General features: G+C 39.5%; 1 protein-coding gene across 9 annotated transcripts in view; it reads left to right on the forward strand.

The window, feature by feature from the left end:
- heatr6 (HEAT repeat containing 6) overlaps nt 1-13,521 on the forward strand; it is a 152,880-nt gene that overhangs the window by 19,570 nt on the left and 119,789 nt on the right. For 8 of the 9 annotated variants that reach the window (XM_069911408.1, XM_069911406.1, XM_069911407.1 and 5 more), the window contains exons 2-3: nt 7,186-7,293; nt 12,167-12,307. In XM_069911408.1, the coding sequence (XP_069767509.1) occupies nt 7,186-7,293; nt 12,167-12,307 (249 nt within the window). The remainder of the gene's footprint in view (nt 1-7,185; nt 7,294-12,166; nt 12,308-13,521) is intronic. The other variant, XM_069911403.1, reaches the window with a different exon arrangement.

The raw sequence follows: 13,521 nt of genomic DNA on the forward strand, positions 1-13,521 counted from the left end.
TATCTGGCATTAGCATTGTCAATCACAATGTGACATCAGTTTTCATAAGGGGGTTACTCAGATCTGTAAGTTTACCGCTGGAACCGTGTCCGCCTGTCCCGCATCGGACTCGTCAGCCACAAACGAGCCTGCAGCTGACGTGGACATTCACCCCTCCATAAATCTTCGTCCGCGAAGCCAAGCCAAAGAAGAATTAAAGAAGGAATCAGAGACATGTTGACTGGTAACTTTTAAGTTAAAGATTTGAAAAATAGAAGCTGATGTTGGGGAACCTTTGATTCAAATCAATTCTAATGATTCAAAGCTACTGTTCGATGTTCCAATAGGACATCAATACATTTCTGTGTCAATTTTTAATTTTAGAAATCCTGCATCTTTGAGAAATTGAAAGAAACATAATTCTGCTTTGTTCTTGCTAGTTTGTTTTGCAAGATCATATTTGTTTTGTAGCTGGAGCAGTTAATGATTTGACCATCAGTGACCTCCCAGCATACTTTTCATATTCAAGAATACTGAGGGTTCATCTTGTATATGTTTCCATCTTTTGATGATTGACTGAATGGTCCAATTAGTTCAGAGCTTGTAATTCTTCCCATTTTTGTTCCTTGTTTGTGCACATTTTAGAGTCATAAATCATAGAGTTTTGCAGCAAAGAAATGGGCCCTCAAGCCCACCAAATCAACTGATCGATTATCTATTTATACTAGTGTTAGTCCAAGTTTTTATTTTCCCCACCTTCTTAAATATAAATTTAAAAGAAAATTAAAAGTTGTCTCATTTTAGAGATTTAATTATGGGGCAATATGGTTAGATTTTGTATTTGTATAATGTTTTTAATGTCAAAATATTTCAAAGCACTTTGTGCAACAGTCTGTAGAACCGGAGACCATTACAACACAGAAACAGGCCCTTTGATCCTTCTATTCTGTGCCAAACCATTTCTCTGCCTAGTCCCACTGACCTGCACCCAGTCCATTGCCCTCCAAACCTCTCCAATCCATGTACCTGTCCAAATTCTTCTTAAATGTTGAAATTGTGCTTGCATTCATCACATCAACTGGTAGCTCATTCCACACTCCTACCACTCTCTGTGTGAAGAAGTTCCCCCTAAACTTTTCCCTTCACCCATAACCCATATCCTTTGGTATGTATCTCACCTTAACCTCAGTGGAAAAAACCTACCTATATTTACTCTCTCCATATCGTTTATAATTGTAAATACCTCTATCAAATCTCCCCTCATTTTTTATGCTTTAGGGAAAAAAAAAGTCCTAACCTGTTTAACCTTTCCCACAACTCGGTCCTGAAGTTTGGGCAACATCCTGGTAAATCTACTCTGCAACCTTTCAATCTTATTGATATCTTTCCTGTAGTTAGATGACCAAAACTGCACACAATGCTCCAAATTTGTCATCACCAATGTCTTGTACAAGTTTACCATGACATCCCAACTCTGGTACTCAATACTTTGACTTATGAAGGCTGTTACGAGCCCAAGGGACTCATAAAACCAGCAGTAACAGAAATTCACCAAAACAATGGCAACTTTAAAAAAAACAACTGGTTTAAATTTTTAATACATAGTGTGAGAAACAGAAGTACCTTCACAGAATTTGCTCGAGACAAAAATTGAGAACAAAGAACATTTATTATACAACAATGCAAAGTTGGGTGCTTCCCCTTACCCTGGGAATACACACATACACTGGGGCTCACCCAACTTTTATACAGTTGATTTCAGTATAGAAATACCCTCCCCCTTACATTCTTCTGCCTCCTGGATGAGTTTGGCATTAGGCAATCCTGCCTGCCTACGTGCTGTTTCTGTGAACTTGGAGGACCAGGGGGTATCCTGTCGGTGTCTCATCATGTCATTGTCCTTATTCACAAACCTGCCTTTGTTCTAATTCACACCTTCCCGACTCTCAGGGCTACAACCTTATGTGCAGAACTTGCTAATAAGGCTAGAAGAACCCTTATCTTATCCAAACTAACTTTACTTCCTACATTCTATTATCTATTCTTATCCTATTCATATTGGCTTTATTTCTTTTTTTTTCTTTGGCTTGGCTTCGCGGACGAAGATTTATGGAGGGGGTAAAAGTCCACGTCAGCTGCAGGCTCGTTTGTGGCTGACAAGTCCGACGCGGGACAGGCAGACACGGTTGCAGCGGCTGCAGGGGAAAATTGGTTGGTTGGGGTTGGGTGTTGGGTTTTTCCTCCTTTGCCTTTTGTCAGTGAGGTGGTTATTTATTACACATATATCTATACTAGCTCACACCAAGACACAAGAGAAACTTGTCCGTGAACTACTCTTTGCAGATGATGCCGCTTTAGTTGCCCATTCAGAGCCAGCTCTTCAGCGCTTGACGTCCTGCTTTGCGGAAACTGCCAAAATGTTTGGCCTGGAAGTCAGCCTGAAGAAAACTGAGGTCCTCCATCAGCCAGCTCCCCACCATGACTACCAGCCCCCCCACATCTCCATCGGGCACACAAAACTCAAAACGGTCAACCAGTTTACCTATCTCGGCTGCACCATTTCATCAGATGCAAGGATCGACAATGAGATAGACAACAGACTCGCCAAGGCAAATAGCGCCTTTGGAAGACTACACAAAAGAGTCTGGAAAAACAACCAACTGAAAAACCTCACAAAGATAAGCGTATACAGAGCCGTTGTCATACCCACACTCCTGTTCGGCTCCGAATCATGGGTCCTCTACCGGCACCACCTACGGCTCCTAGAACGCTTCCACCAGCGTTGTCTCCGCTCCATCCTCAACATCCATTGGAGCGCTCACACCCCTAACGTCGAGGTACTCGAGATGGCAGAGGTCGACAGCATCGAGTCCACGCTGCTGAAGATCCAGCTGCGCTGGATGGGTCACGTCTCCAGAATGGAGGACCATCGCCTTCCCAAGATCGTATTATATGGCGAGCTCTCCACTGGCCACCGTGACAGAGGTGCACCAAAGAAAAGGTACAAGGACTGCCTAAAGAAATCTCTTGGTGCCTGCCACATTGACCACCGCCAGTGGGCTGATAACGCCTCAAACCGTGCATCTTGGCGCCTCACAGTTTGGCGGGCAGCAGCCTCCTTTGAAGAAGACCGCAGAGCCCACCTCACTGACAAAAGGCAAAGGAGGAAAAACCCAACACCCAACCCCAACCAACCAATTTTCCCTTGCAACCGCTGCAATCGTGTCTGCCTGTCCCGCATCGGACTGGTCAGCCACAAACGAGCCTGCAGCTGACGTGGACTTTTTACCCCCTCCATAAATCTTCGTCCGCGAAGCCAAGCCAAAGATCTATACTAGTTTCCTCATCTTCATATTTTTATATCAGTTTTACTTATCTCTCACAATAGTAATATCAATACTTATTGCTATTAATTTAACCTAACAACCCTCTTATAATTCTAAGTGGACGTATATGTAATATTTGTGTGTTCAGGGACCTTCTTTTTCACTGTCCAATCATTCACTTTTTACTTCTCCAAGTTCACTGGTATCTGGCTAACTTCCATACTGTGCACAGAATTGAACAGTTATTATAGTCACCAGGCTCTGGTGCTTTAACTTAAGTTTTTACCACTCAGGAAAATCTTTGTTGGTTTCAGAGAGGTGTCTTACTGAAGAAACTTGGTCCCTCTTGGATTTTTGCAAAAGATAACTTATTTTTCCAGGCTTCTACAAGGATTTCTTCTTTTTCTCCTATTCCAGGAGAAACACAGCGATCAGTCACAAACATTTGCAATTGACTACAGAGATTTAGAACAGGCTGAACTCATCACTAAAAACCTGTCTTGAAATGCAGTCTTGCCAACTTGCAGCCTTCACCACAAACTGCCTCAGATTACTCTTGCAAACAATGAATGTTTCTCTCTGTTTGCAAAACCATGTGGCCCCTCTGACAACAACAAACTTCAACCAGAAATTTAAAACTCTAGCCCCAGTCTAGCTGCAAATGATTTCTTAGTTCTTGAGCCTGGGGTGCTCCATTAACACCTACTTGTGAAACTCTTACAAGCACTTCCCATTGTCTCTGCAAAGTCACCGCATACATAGTCTATTCTTGCATAGATCTTGCATGGCAAATGAGATGTTTGTTTGTGAAATGTGACCTAATAGCTAAACATCACAAACCGACCCTTTTAAGATGTATTTTATCATAATTTTAATAACTAATTCCATAACAAGGCCAATATGCTAAAAGCTCTTTTTACAACCCTATCTACCTGTGATGCCACATTTAGGGAACGATGTATCTGTATTCCCAGATTCCTCTGTTTTACTGAACTCTTCAGTGCCCTATCATTTACTGTGTATGTCCTTTCTTGGTTTGTCCTTCCAAAATGCAACACCGCTCCTCTGCATTAAATTCAATGTGCCATTTTCAGCCCATATTTCCATCTGGTCCAAATTCCTCTGCAAGCTTTGAAAACCTTCCTCCCTATCCACAACGCCTCCTATCTTGGTGTTATCTGCAAACATTGCTCATCCAATTTACCAAATTATCATCCAGATCATCGATGTAGATGGCAAACAACAATGGTGCCACCAAGTCACAGGCCTTGAGTCTAAAAATCCATCATCCACAACCACTCTCTTGCTTCTCCTGCATAGCCAATGTCGAATCCAGTTTACAACCTCACCATGAATACCAAGCGTATGAACCTTCCTGACTAACCTTCCATTTGGGACCTTGTCAAAGGCTTTACTAAAGTCCATGTAGACAACATCCACAGCCTTTCCTTCGTCAACCTTCATGGTAAACTCAAAAAAATTTGATCAGATTGGTTAATGCGACCTATCAATGCCAAAGCCATGTTGACTATCCCTAATCAGTCCTTGGCTATCCAAATACTTGAATATCTGATCTAACCATATAAACCACTTACAGCACAGAACAGGCCAGTTTGGCCCTACTAGTCCATGCCCTAACAAATCCCCACCCTCCTCGTCCCACTGACCAGCACCCGGTCCATACCCCTCCAGTCCTCTCCTCTCCATGTAACTATCCAGTCTTTCCTTAAATGTAACCAATGATCCCGCCTCAACCACGTCTGTCGGAAGCTCATTCCACATCTCCACCACCCTTTGCGTAAAGAAATTTCCCCTCATGTTCCCCTTATAATTTTCCCCCTTCAATCTTAGACCATGCACTCTAGTTTGAACCTCCCCCACTCTTAATTGAAAAAGCCAATCCACGTTTACTCTGTCTGTCCCTTTTAAAATCTTAAACTCCTCGATCAAGTCCCCTCTCAATCTTCTACGCTCCAGAGAAAAAAACCCCAGTCTGCACAACCTTTCCCTGTAACTCAAACCTTGAAATCCTGTCAACATTCTCGTGAACCTTCTCTGCACTCTCTCTATTTTGTTTATATCTTTCCTATAATTTGGTGACCAAAACTGTACACAGTACTCCAAATTTGGCCTCACCAATGCCTTGTACAATTTCATCATAACCTCCCTACTCTTGAATTCAATACTCCGATTTATGAAGGCCAACATTCCAAATGCCTTCTTCACCACACCATCGACCTGAGTATCAGCCTTTTTTTTTTAAATTTTTTATTTTTCACACCATAAATCACGTTAGCCATGATATACACTTTTTCTTTTTCACACATATACAGTGACCTGAGTATCAGCCTTGAGGGTACTATTTACCACAACTCCTAAATCCCTTTGTTGCTCTGCACTTATCTTGGAACATCTTCCAATAATTTACCTACTATTGATGTCAGGCTCATCATCTTATAATTTCCAAGGATACTTTTGGAGCCTTTTTTAAACAAATTATTCTGTGACAAATCACCCAATATTGTTGGGAACAAATATATTTCCTATAGGAATTTAATAATGTGTAAAAATGACCAGCTGAAATCGTTATACTACTATTTAATAATTAAAATAGTTATTCTATATATTAAATCAATGATGCAAAAATAAACTATTTCCCAGATCTTGCAAATTGGAAGTGGTAGTGTGATTGATGAAGGCATCACATAAACAAAAAGATTGCAGTTCATCAAAATGGACTGGTATTGATATCAATTTATGAACTGACCGATTATTTTTAAGGGAATTGGTACGACACAGTTTATACAGGAACTATTCCTGTACATTGAAAAGATTGCAATTGCCTTTTCAATTCTTTGGATAGAGGAGAGAGTGAAGCTACAACATACAAAATCAGAAGTACCTTTTCTTTAATTTTTCAGTTGATAAGGGAAAGGTAGCATGGATTTTATCAAGGTAGGAGGTCATGCTTGACAAATTAATTCTTTTTTTTTTGGAAGCATCTCCAACATGGTAGACAATGGAATAAAAATTTCATAATTTCTGATGAAAGGTTATCAACAAAACATTAATTCTGTTTCTTTCTCCAATGTTGTCACCTGAATATTTCCAGCGTTTGATGTTTTTATTCTTGGATTTCAATATCTGCATTTTTCTTTTACTTCCAATTCCTTCTCCGAGACTTGGCTAAACTGGAGGCTTGTGGAATCAAGTCCAAACTATTGATTTGGCCAGGGATTTGGCTGAATGTCAGGAATTGGAGTTTGGCGTTGTATTGATAGGATATGATAAGTGGTGCTCCATAAAGGTCTTCGTTGGGAGAATTCATTTATGACTTGGATGTTAGGTAGATAGCCATGCAACTTGCCAGGTTTGATGATTGTGCAAAGATAAGCAATATTGCAAGCAGTGCTGAACCACATTTATCACATTGAATTATTGAAATGACTCCTGGGCATTTAGAAGGCCAATAATAAATCCAAACACTCAGTGCTGCTAGCTGAGCGGATGCCAGAAAATTCTACCTTCTAAATGCCATTGCACTACATGTCAAGGATTAACAAGACAGTTTCTAGCAATTCATAAGATAAAACTGAGCAAAATTGGAAAACTGCAGTTTAAACTCTGACATGAAGATGAAGTTGGTTCAGATGCTGAAACATGTATGGTGTGAAACCTCTTGATATATTGGCAACTAAATATAACGTGTAGCAGTAAGAAGTCAGTCACTGTAAGATGAATGAACAGGACTGGTAGTTCATCATACTGCCTTGTTAATGTTCCATTTTTGAAATGCCAAATGACTTATCAACTGCATGAATAAATTAATTTCTAAGTTAGATACCTGAAGAAGTCTCATTAATTTATTTTCCACTTGTAGGATGTGTGTTCATTACTTGTCCAAGCCTGTCGACTTGTCCAGCTAAACCAGGAACACCTTGTGAGCAAACTGTGTCAACTAATCCATCACTTGCTCAACCGTTTGCAGGTATGAACTTAAATAAAACTTTGAATCACAATTGCCAACTTTGTGTCAACCAGTACATTGGATTCCCTATTAAAAATCCTTTGGCCCTTTCTGTCTTCAAGATCTATTGAAAGCAAGTCCATCTGTTGAACCACTGTTCCCACATCCGAGATTTAAAGTTGTTTCTAAACTTCTCCCTCTCCCAAAGTATTTCCAGCAATTTGCTTTTAGTTCAGAGGTTTGTGAAATTTCGAGGAACCTGAAAGCGAGCAAACTCAGGGAAGGAGAGAGTGGACCTCCTGCACTTTCCAACTCCAGGACTGCATCTTACAACATTCAACATGCAGGACTTTTGGAGGAGGAGTCACGCGATGGAGTAGTGGCCGGACGGTGAACTCCAGCCCTCTCCAGAAAAGTCGGGAAAAACAAGAGAAAACACAAAGGCACAGAAATAAAAGTTACAGAAAAGTGAGTATAAAGGTGGAAAGAAGATGGCGACAAAAAAAGAAAAGTCGAAAGCAACGGTAAGAAGAGAGGAAGAGAAGACAAAGGAGGGAAAAGGTGAAGGCCTTACCTGTCCGAAGAGGCCCGCTGCGGAGAGAGAAACCCGCTCCCTCAGGTCGGTAAATAATGGACTACAAAAATGGCTCGCAGAGCCGAACAAAAGTGCGCAACCGCGCATGCGCGAAGTTTCGCGCATGCGCGATGCGAATGAAAAAAAACACACCGACGGGAGGGGGGACCAGCTGGGGAGTCGATCTCCACAGCCGGCAACGACAGCTGCAGAACACCTGCAGCAAGAAGAGACCACAGAAGACAATAGAAACAAGATAGAAGAGGAGGAAAGGGCACCAAAGAAACAACAGATGGTCAACCCAGAGGAAGAAGAAGAGGAAGAGTATGGTGAAATAGAAGAAGAAAAGAGAGGCAAGGTAAAGGATATACTTGCTCTTATTAGAGGATACATGGAATCATTTAAAGAATGGCAAACACAGGAATTTAAGGATTTAAGAAAAAGAATAAACAACACAGAGGAGAAAATAATTAAAATGGAGATGACCTTAACAGAAATGGGAAAAAAAATGGACAAGATGGAAGAGCGGGCAGTAGCAGCAGAAATGGAGGTAGAAGACTTAAAAAAGAAATTGGAGAAATCTAATAAAAAAACTAAAGAGACACAAGAACTACTAGCTCAAAAAATAGATACAATGGAAAACCATAACAGAAGAAATAACATAAAGATAGTGGGCCTTAAGGAAGATGAAGAAGGCAAGAATATGAGGGAGTTTATAAAAGAGTGGATCCCTAAGACCCTAGGATGTCCAGAACTACAGCATGAAATGGAAATAGAAAGGGCACATAGAGTATTGGCCTCTAAACCACAACCACAACAAAAACCAAGATCTATTGTAGTAAAATTCCTAAGATATACTACAAGAGAAAAGGTACTGGAGAAGACAATGGAAAAAGTAAGAGAGGGCAACAAACCACTGGAGTATAAAGGGCAAAAAATCTTCATTTATCCAGATATAAGTTTTGAACTACTAAAGAAGAGAAAAGAGTTCAATACAGCAAAGGCGATTTTATGGAAGAAAGGGTATAAATTTATACTAAAGCATCCAGCGGTATTGAAAATATTTATTCCAGGACAACAAAACAGACTATTCGCGGATCCAGAAGAAGCACGAAAATTTGCAGAACAATTACAAAAATAGACTGAGGGAGGAAGACGGGTAATGAGAGTTAAAATGATCACGACTGATATGTATGTGGGTAAAGACAAAAATAGACTGAGGGATGAAGACGGGTAATGAGAGTAAAAATGATCACGATTGATATGTATGCAGGTAAAGAGGTATAAGAGTGAATAGAGACAATGAGCATACATGAATGTATCTGTACTTAGAGGAAAATATGGATAGTATAGACAAGAATTAATAAGGGAAGGTAATGGAATAGAGAGAATAAGGAGGGAATTAAAAGAGGGACCTTTGTGACATATGAAAAGTGAAATCTTTTCTGGGGGAGGCGGGGTGGGGGGAAATAGCGGTCACTGCAAAATCAGTTGACGCTTGCGAGTGGATTCGCAAATCCAAATGGAGAGGGGAGATGTGGTTGTCCGACAAGGGATAAAGGACAACTCAGGAGGTGAAGGGGAGATTGGGGATAAATAAGATAGAAATAGGAGAATAAGGAAAATGTTAGATGTTGTAGGAATGTTGTCTTATAAAGAGTTGAAAATAAGAAAACAGAAATGGAAAAGGAGGAAAGGTAATGATGGAAAAACGGAAAGAGAAGATAAACAAAATATAAAAGGGCTACGCTGAACTATATGTCTTTAAATATTAATGGAATACATAACCAAATTAAAAGGAAGAAACTACCAAATTTAAATGAATAAATGTATTCCATTAGAAAAAATAACATATTGGTTAAGAAATAACATTGAAATATTCGAACAAGTATAGGAGCCTTACATTAAATACAATAGCGAAAACCTACCGGGGACAAACATTACCTAAGTTGATGGAAGGAGAAGGAAAGAAAAGAATGGACTCAGTAGAATTTCTGGTGTAATTTTGTTGAATGACAACATTGTCTGACTGGCTTAATGCAACCTAGATTGTATACCTAAAATGGATGAGAGGGGGGGGGTGGGGGGGTGGTTTGGGAGGAAAGGGGGGGGGGGGAGAAAAAGTCACTGTATATATGTGAAAAGAAATAGTGTATATCATGGCTAATGTGATTTATGGTGTGAAAAATAAAAAAATTTAAAAAAAAAAAAAAAAAAAAAAAAAAAAAAAACCCAGTACATTGGAAACAGGCACTTATAATTGGTAAGTATTATAGCAGATTGCACTGGAAATAGAATTGTTCAGAAATGTTTTTTAAAAAAGAGAGGTGGAGCAGAGCCATGTGCAACATTACATTTCTTGCTGCCATTTACTTTGTATTTTAAACAAAGTTTAGTTTTATGTTTTAATTTTTTTAACTCCCTGCCATCCACTTTCTTCTCAATCACACTGTTGAAGTAATTGAAAAAAAATCTGCTAATCTTAATGTTTCAAGTGAATGGAATGCATGTCGATATCCAGGGGTATGGATCATAGCAGGTTGATGGAATTGGGATATAGATTTGCTACGAGTTCTTTGCATGGTTAAAGAACGTTGAAGTTATTGATTGACCTACTTCTCTTCCAATGATGATTTGAGATACACGGCACTTTGATCCACACTGACCTATTGGATTGTCTAGTTCCTTTAATAGTGGCAGAGGGGTTTTATGATGGAATTCTGGACAGTGGAGGGGGAGGAAATCAGCTAGGCTTTTGCTGGAATTACTTCTTCCAGAAACATTTGAATGTGATTATTGAGTATGATAGAATGGTCTTCCTTTGACTCTGTGGTTGAATGGTGCTCACCAGGTAGAAGTATCTGAGATGTGAATCTCTGCAAATCTGTGTAGCAAAATTTTAATGCCATCGCGATTGAGATGGTATGTGATTTACAGTAAAACTGGGGAAATTGGAGCTTTGAAATCTTGTTGTGAATCCCTTCATGTGGTCTTCCAACAACTTTATGTCAGAATCAGGAATATTGTCATGAACATGCCATGAAATTTGTTGTTTTGCGACAGCATCATGTGCAAACATTTGTATAAACCATCTTACCAAATAAATAGTGTAAGAAAAAATGCAAAGTAGTGACTATGGTTCATTGTTCATTCAGGAATGTGATGGCAGAGGGGAAGAAGTTGACCTTGTGTTGTTGAATGCTCGTCTTTGGGCTCCTGGACCTTTTTCCCTGATGGTAGCAGAGTGAAGAGGGCCTAGCTTGGGTGGTGGGGGTGCTTGAAGATAGAGGATGCTTTCTTACACATTGAATTATCCTCAATGGAGTGAAGACTGGTGCAGGACGAGTTAACAATCTTCTGGAATTTTTTTCTTGTCTTGAGCAATAGCACTTCCATACCAGACAGTGATGCCATCAGCCAGAATGCTCTCCATAGTACAAATTTAGAAGTTTTTGAGAGCTATTAGCTTGAATTATGGTTTGAGATTTTTGTGTTTCTGTGGGTTAATGAAGAGCAATGATGAAGGAAATTGGGGAACAATTCATTGCAACTATTTAGGGGAACATTGTCCACAAGAAGAGTGGTCATTTAGCTCTTTGAATGTGTTCCACCAGACAACAAAATCATAACCTGTTTTGTATGGCTTCATTTACTTGCATTGTTCCATGTCTTATAATATCCCTTCTTAACAAAAGATCGATCGACTTCAGATTTTAGAGGAAAATAATTCCTGATTTTTTTTTGTGTGTAAAGAGCTTCCTGATGTTTTCTGAATGACCAAGTTCTAATTTCTGTGCTTTCTATATTTAAACTCTCTAACATGTTCTCAGCTCAGGTTAGCTAATTGATCCCACTGCCATGTGCCCTCAATTTTGAGACCACCTCTTGAGTAGAACTTTATTAGGTGTTCATACAAATAACATTCAGAGAAACGTTCGTTGTCTAATCATATAAATGGTAAATCACCGCAAAAAAATACAATTACAATAGACATAATTTGCCTTTGTAACTTAAAGTTGGCCGTCTCTGGTCATATTTGTCCAAATGATTATAATAAACAAAGAACGCCAAATTTAGATCTTTTCCAAAGAGCAGAGAAACCAACAATTTAATTTAAATGAAAGGAGCAATAATTTTTAATAGTTTGTAAAAGTAAATAGAATAATTGATTTTTTTTTTCCATGTTTCATTTTTAGATGTGAAGTAAGAATTTAGTGGGCACCTCTTTCAGAAAACTTGCCATTCAGTTTTCAGTGTTGTTAGTTGAGGGAGAAATGTTGACCAGGATGTTCAGAGAACTTTTAATGTTTGGTCTTCAAGGTAACAGTAGATGAACAGAGCTTGGAACTACTGCTCTCCTACTGCATCCGAGCCCTCCAGCAATGCAATTCTTGGACCCATGTTGAAATATTGCAGGCAGTAGCTGCTCTTGTCTATGGTAATGGACCACGGTGCCAAAAGGTAAGTACAAATTTGTGTTGCAGATCTCCTGTGAAGGTTAAAGTATGAGGAAAATTTGTTTGGATTGTGATCTGTGTTAAATGAGTTAATGATCCAGAAAGGAGATGTGTAAAAATAATAATTTACGTTACACATTGTCATATGATGTGGAATGTGCTCCCTGAAAGAGTGGAGGAACCTGATTCATTTGAGGGAAAAAGAAAAGCCACAACAGGAAAAATATGGGGAGAGGGACTGATTGATGATTCTATCAAAGTTCTTACATGGACATTCAGCAGAAAGGGGAAACAAAGAAAGTCATTTTCAATTTAAACAAAAAAGTTGCTGAGTTCATCTGTTTGTATAAATAATGAATGTCATCAAACGCCTGTACAAGTCTTCAAGGCTGAAGAGAAAAAAAATGGTAGTATTCAAAATCGACAGCAACGACAACATATTTGTTGGTGTCAATACAGAAGTCAGATTTATGTCTTGAACAAATTTTCCTTGAAATTTCTGTCATCTGGTCAGAGCCTCTGCTTATTCCTGTGCTCCCATGATTTTGTGAGTTAAGGTTTTGTAGCTGAAATAGTAGATTCCAAGTTTTCAACCCTGCAAAGGCACCAGAAGCTGTGAGCAACACTTCAATTTTCCAGAGGCAATCCACTGGATCAGATGTGTAGGATTTTTTTTGGGGGGTTGTATCTTCCACTATTGAGCAGAGCTATAAAGTTAGACTGGAGAAGTTGCGCTCGTTCTCCAGAAGGATGGTGTAAACAGAATCAGTTAGGGATTTTTGAAGAGGAAATTAATAAGCCCTGAGTGGGACAACAGGGCTGATAGGTCGACCAGATACTTCACAGACTAGGCCGGCAGTAGAATTTCCTTCTTTACAACAGTAGTATAATAATCATTTGTGTAGCAATGCAATGCAGGGCCTTCTAGCAGACAAATTCTGCTTGGCCTCTGGATGATCCTGATGGCACTGCAGGGATGCTCAAATGTTTTACTTGATTTATTCCCAAGCTTTTACTGGCACATGAAGAAGGACAAGCATGAAAAGTACTCTGTCCTCAATTTGAATTGGTGGGGAGGGAGTTGAAGAAGGCATTAGGTGCAACTGTTGGGATATCATGTTGCACCTTTACAACATTGGTAAGATTGCACTAGGAGTATTATGTGCAGTTCTGGTTGCTGAGAAAGGTGCAGAAAGACAATCACAAAAATGTTACTGA

The sequence above is a fragment of the Narcine bancroftii genome, chromosome 14 (assembly GCF_036971445.1).
Source record: "Narcine bancroftii isolate sNarBan1 chromosome 14, sNarBan1.hap1, whole genome shotgun sequence".
NCBI classification, from domain to species: Eukaryota; Metazoa; Chordata; class Chondrichthyes; order Torpediniformes; family Narcinidae; genus Narcine; species Narcine bancroftii.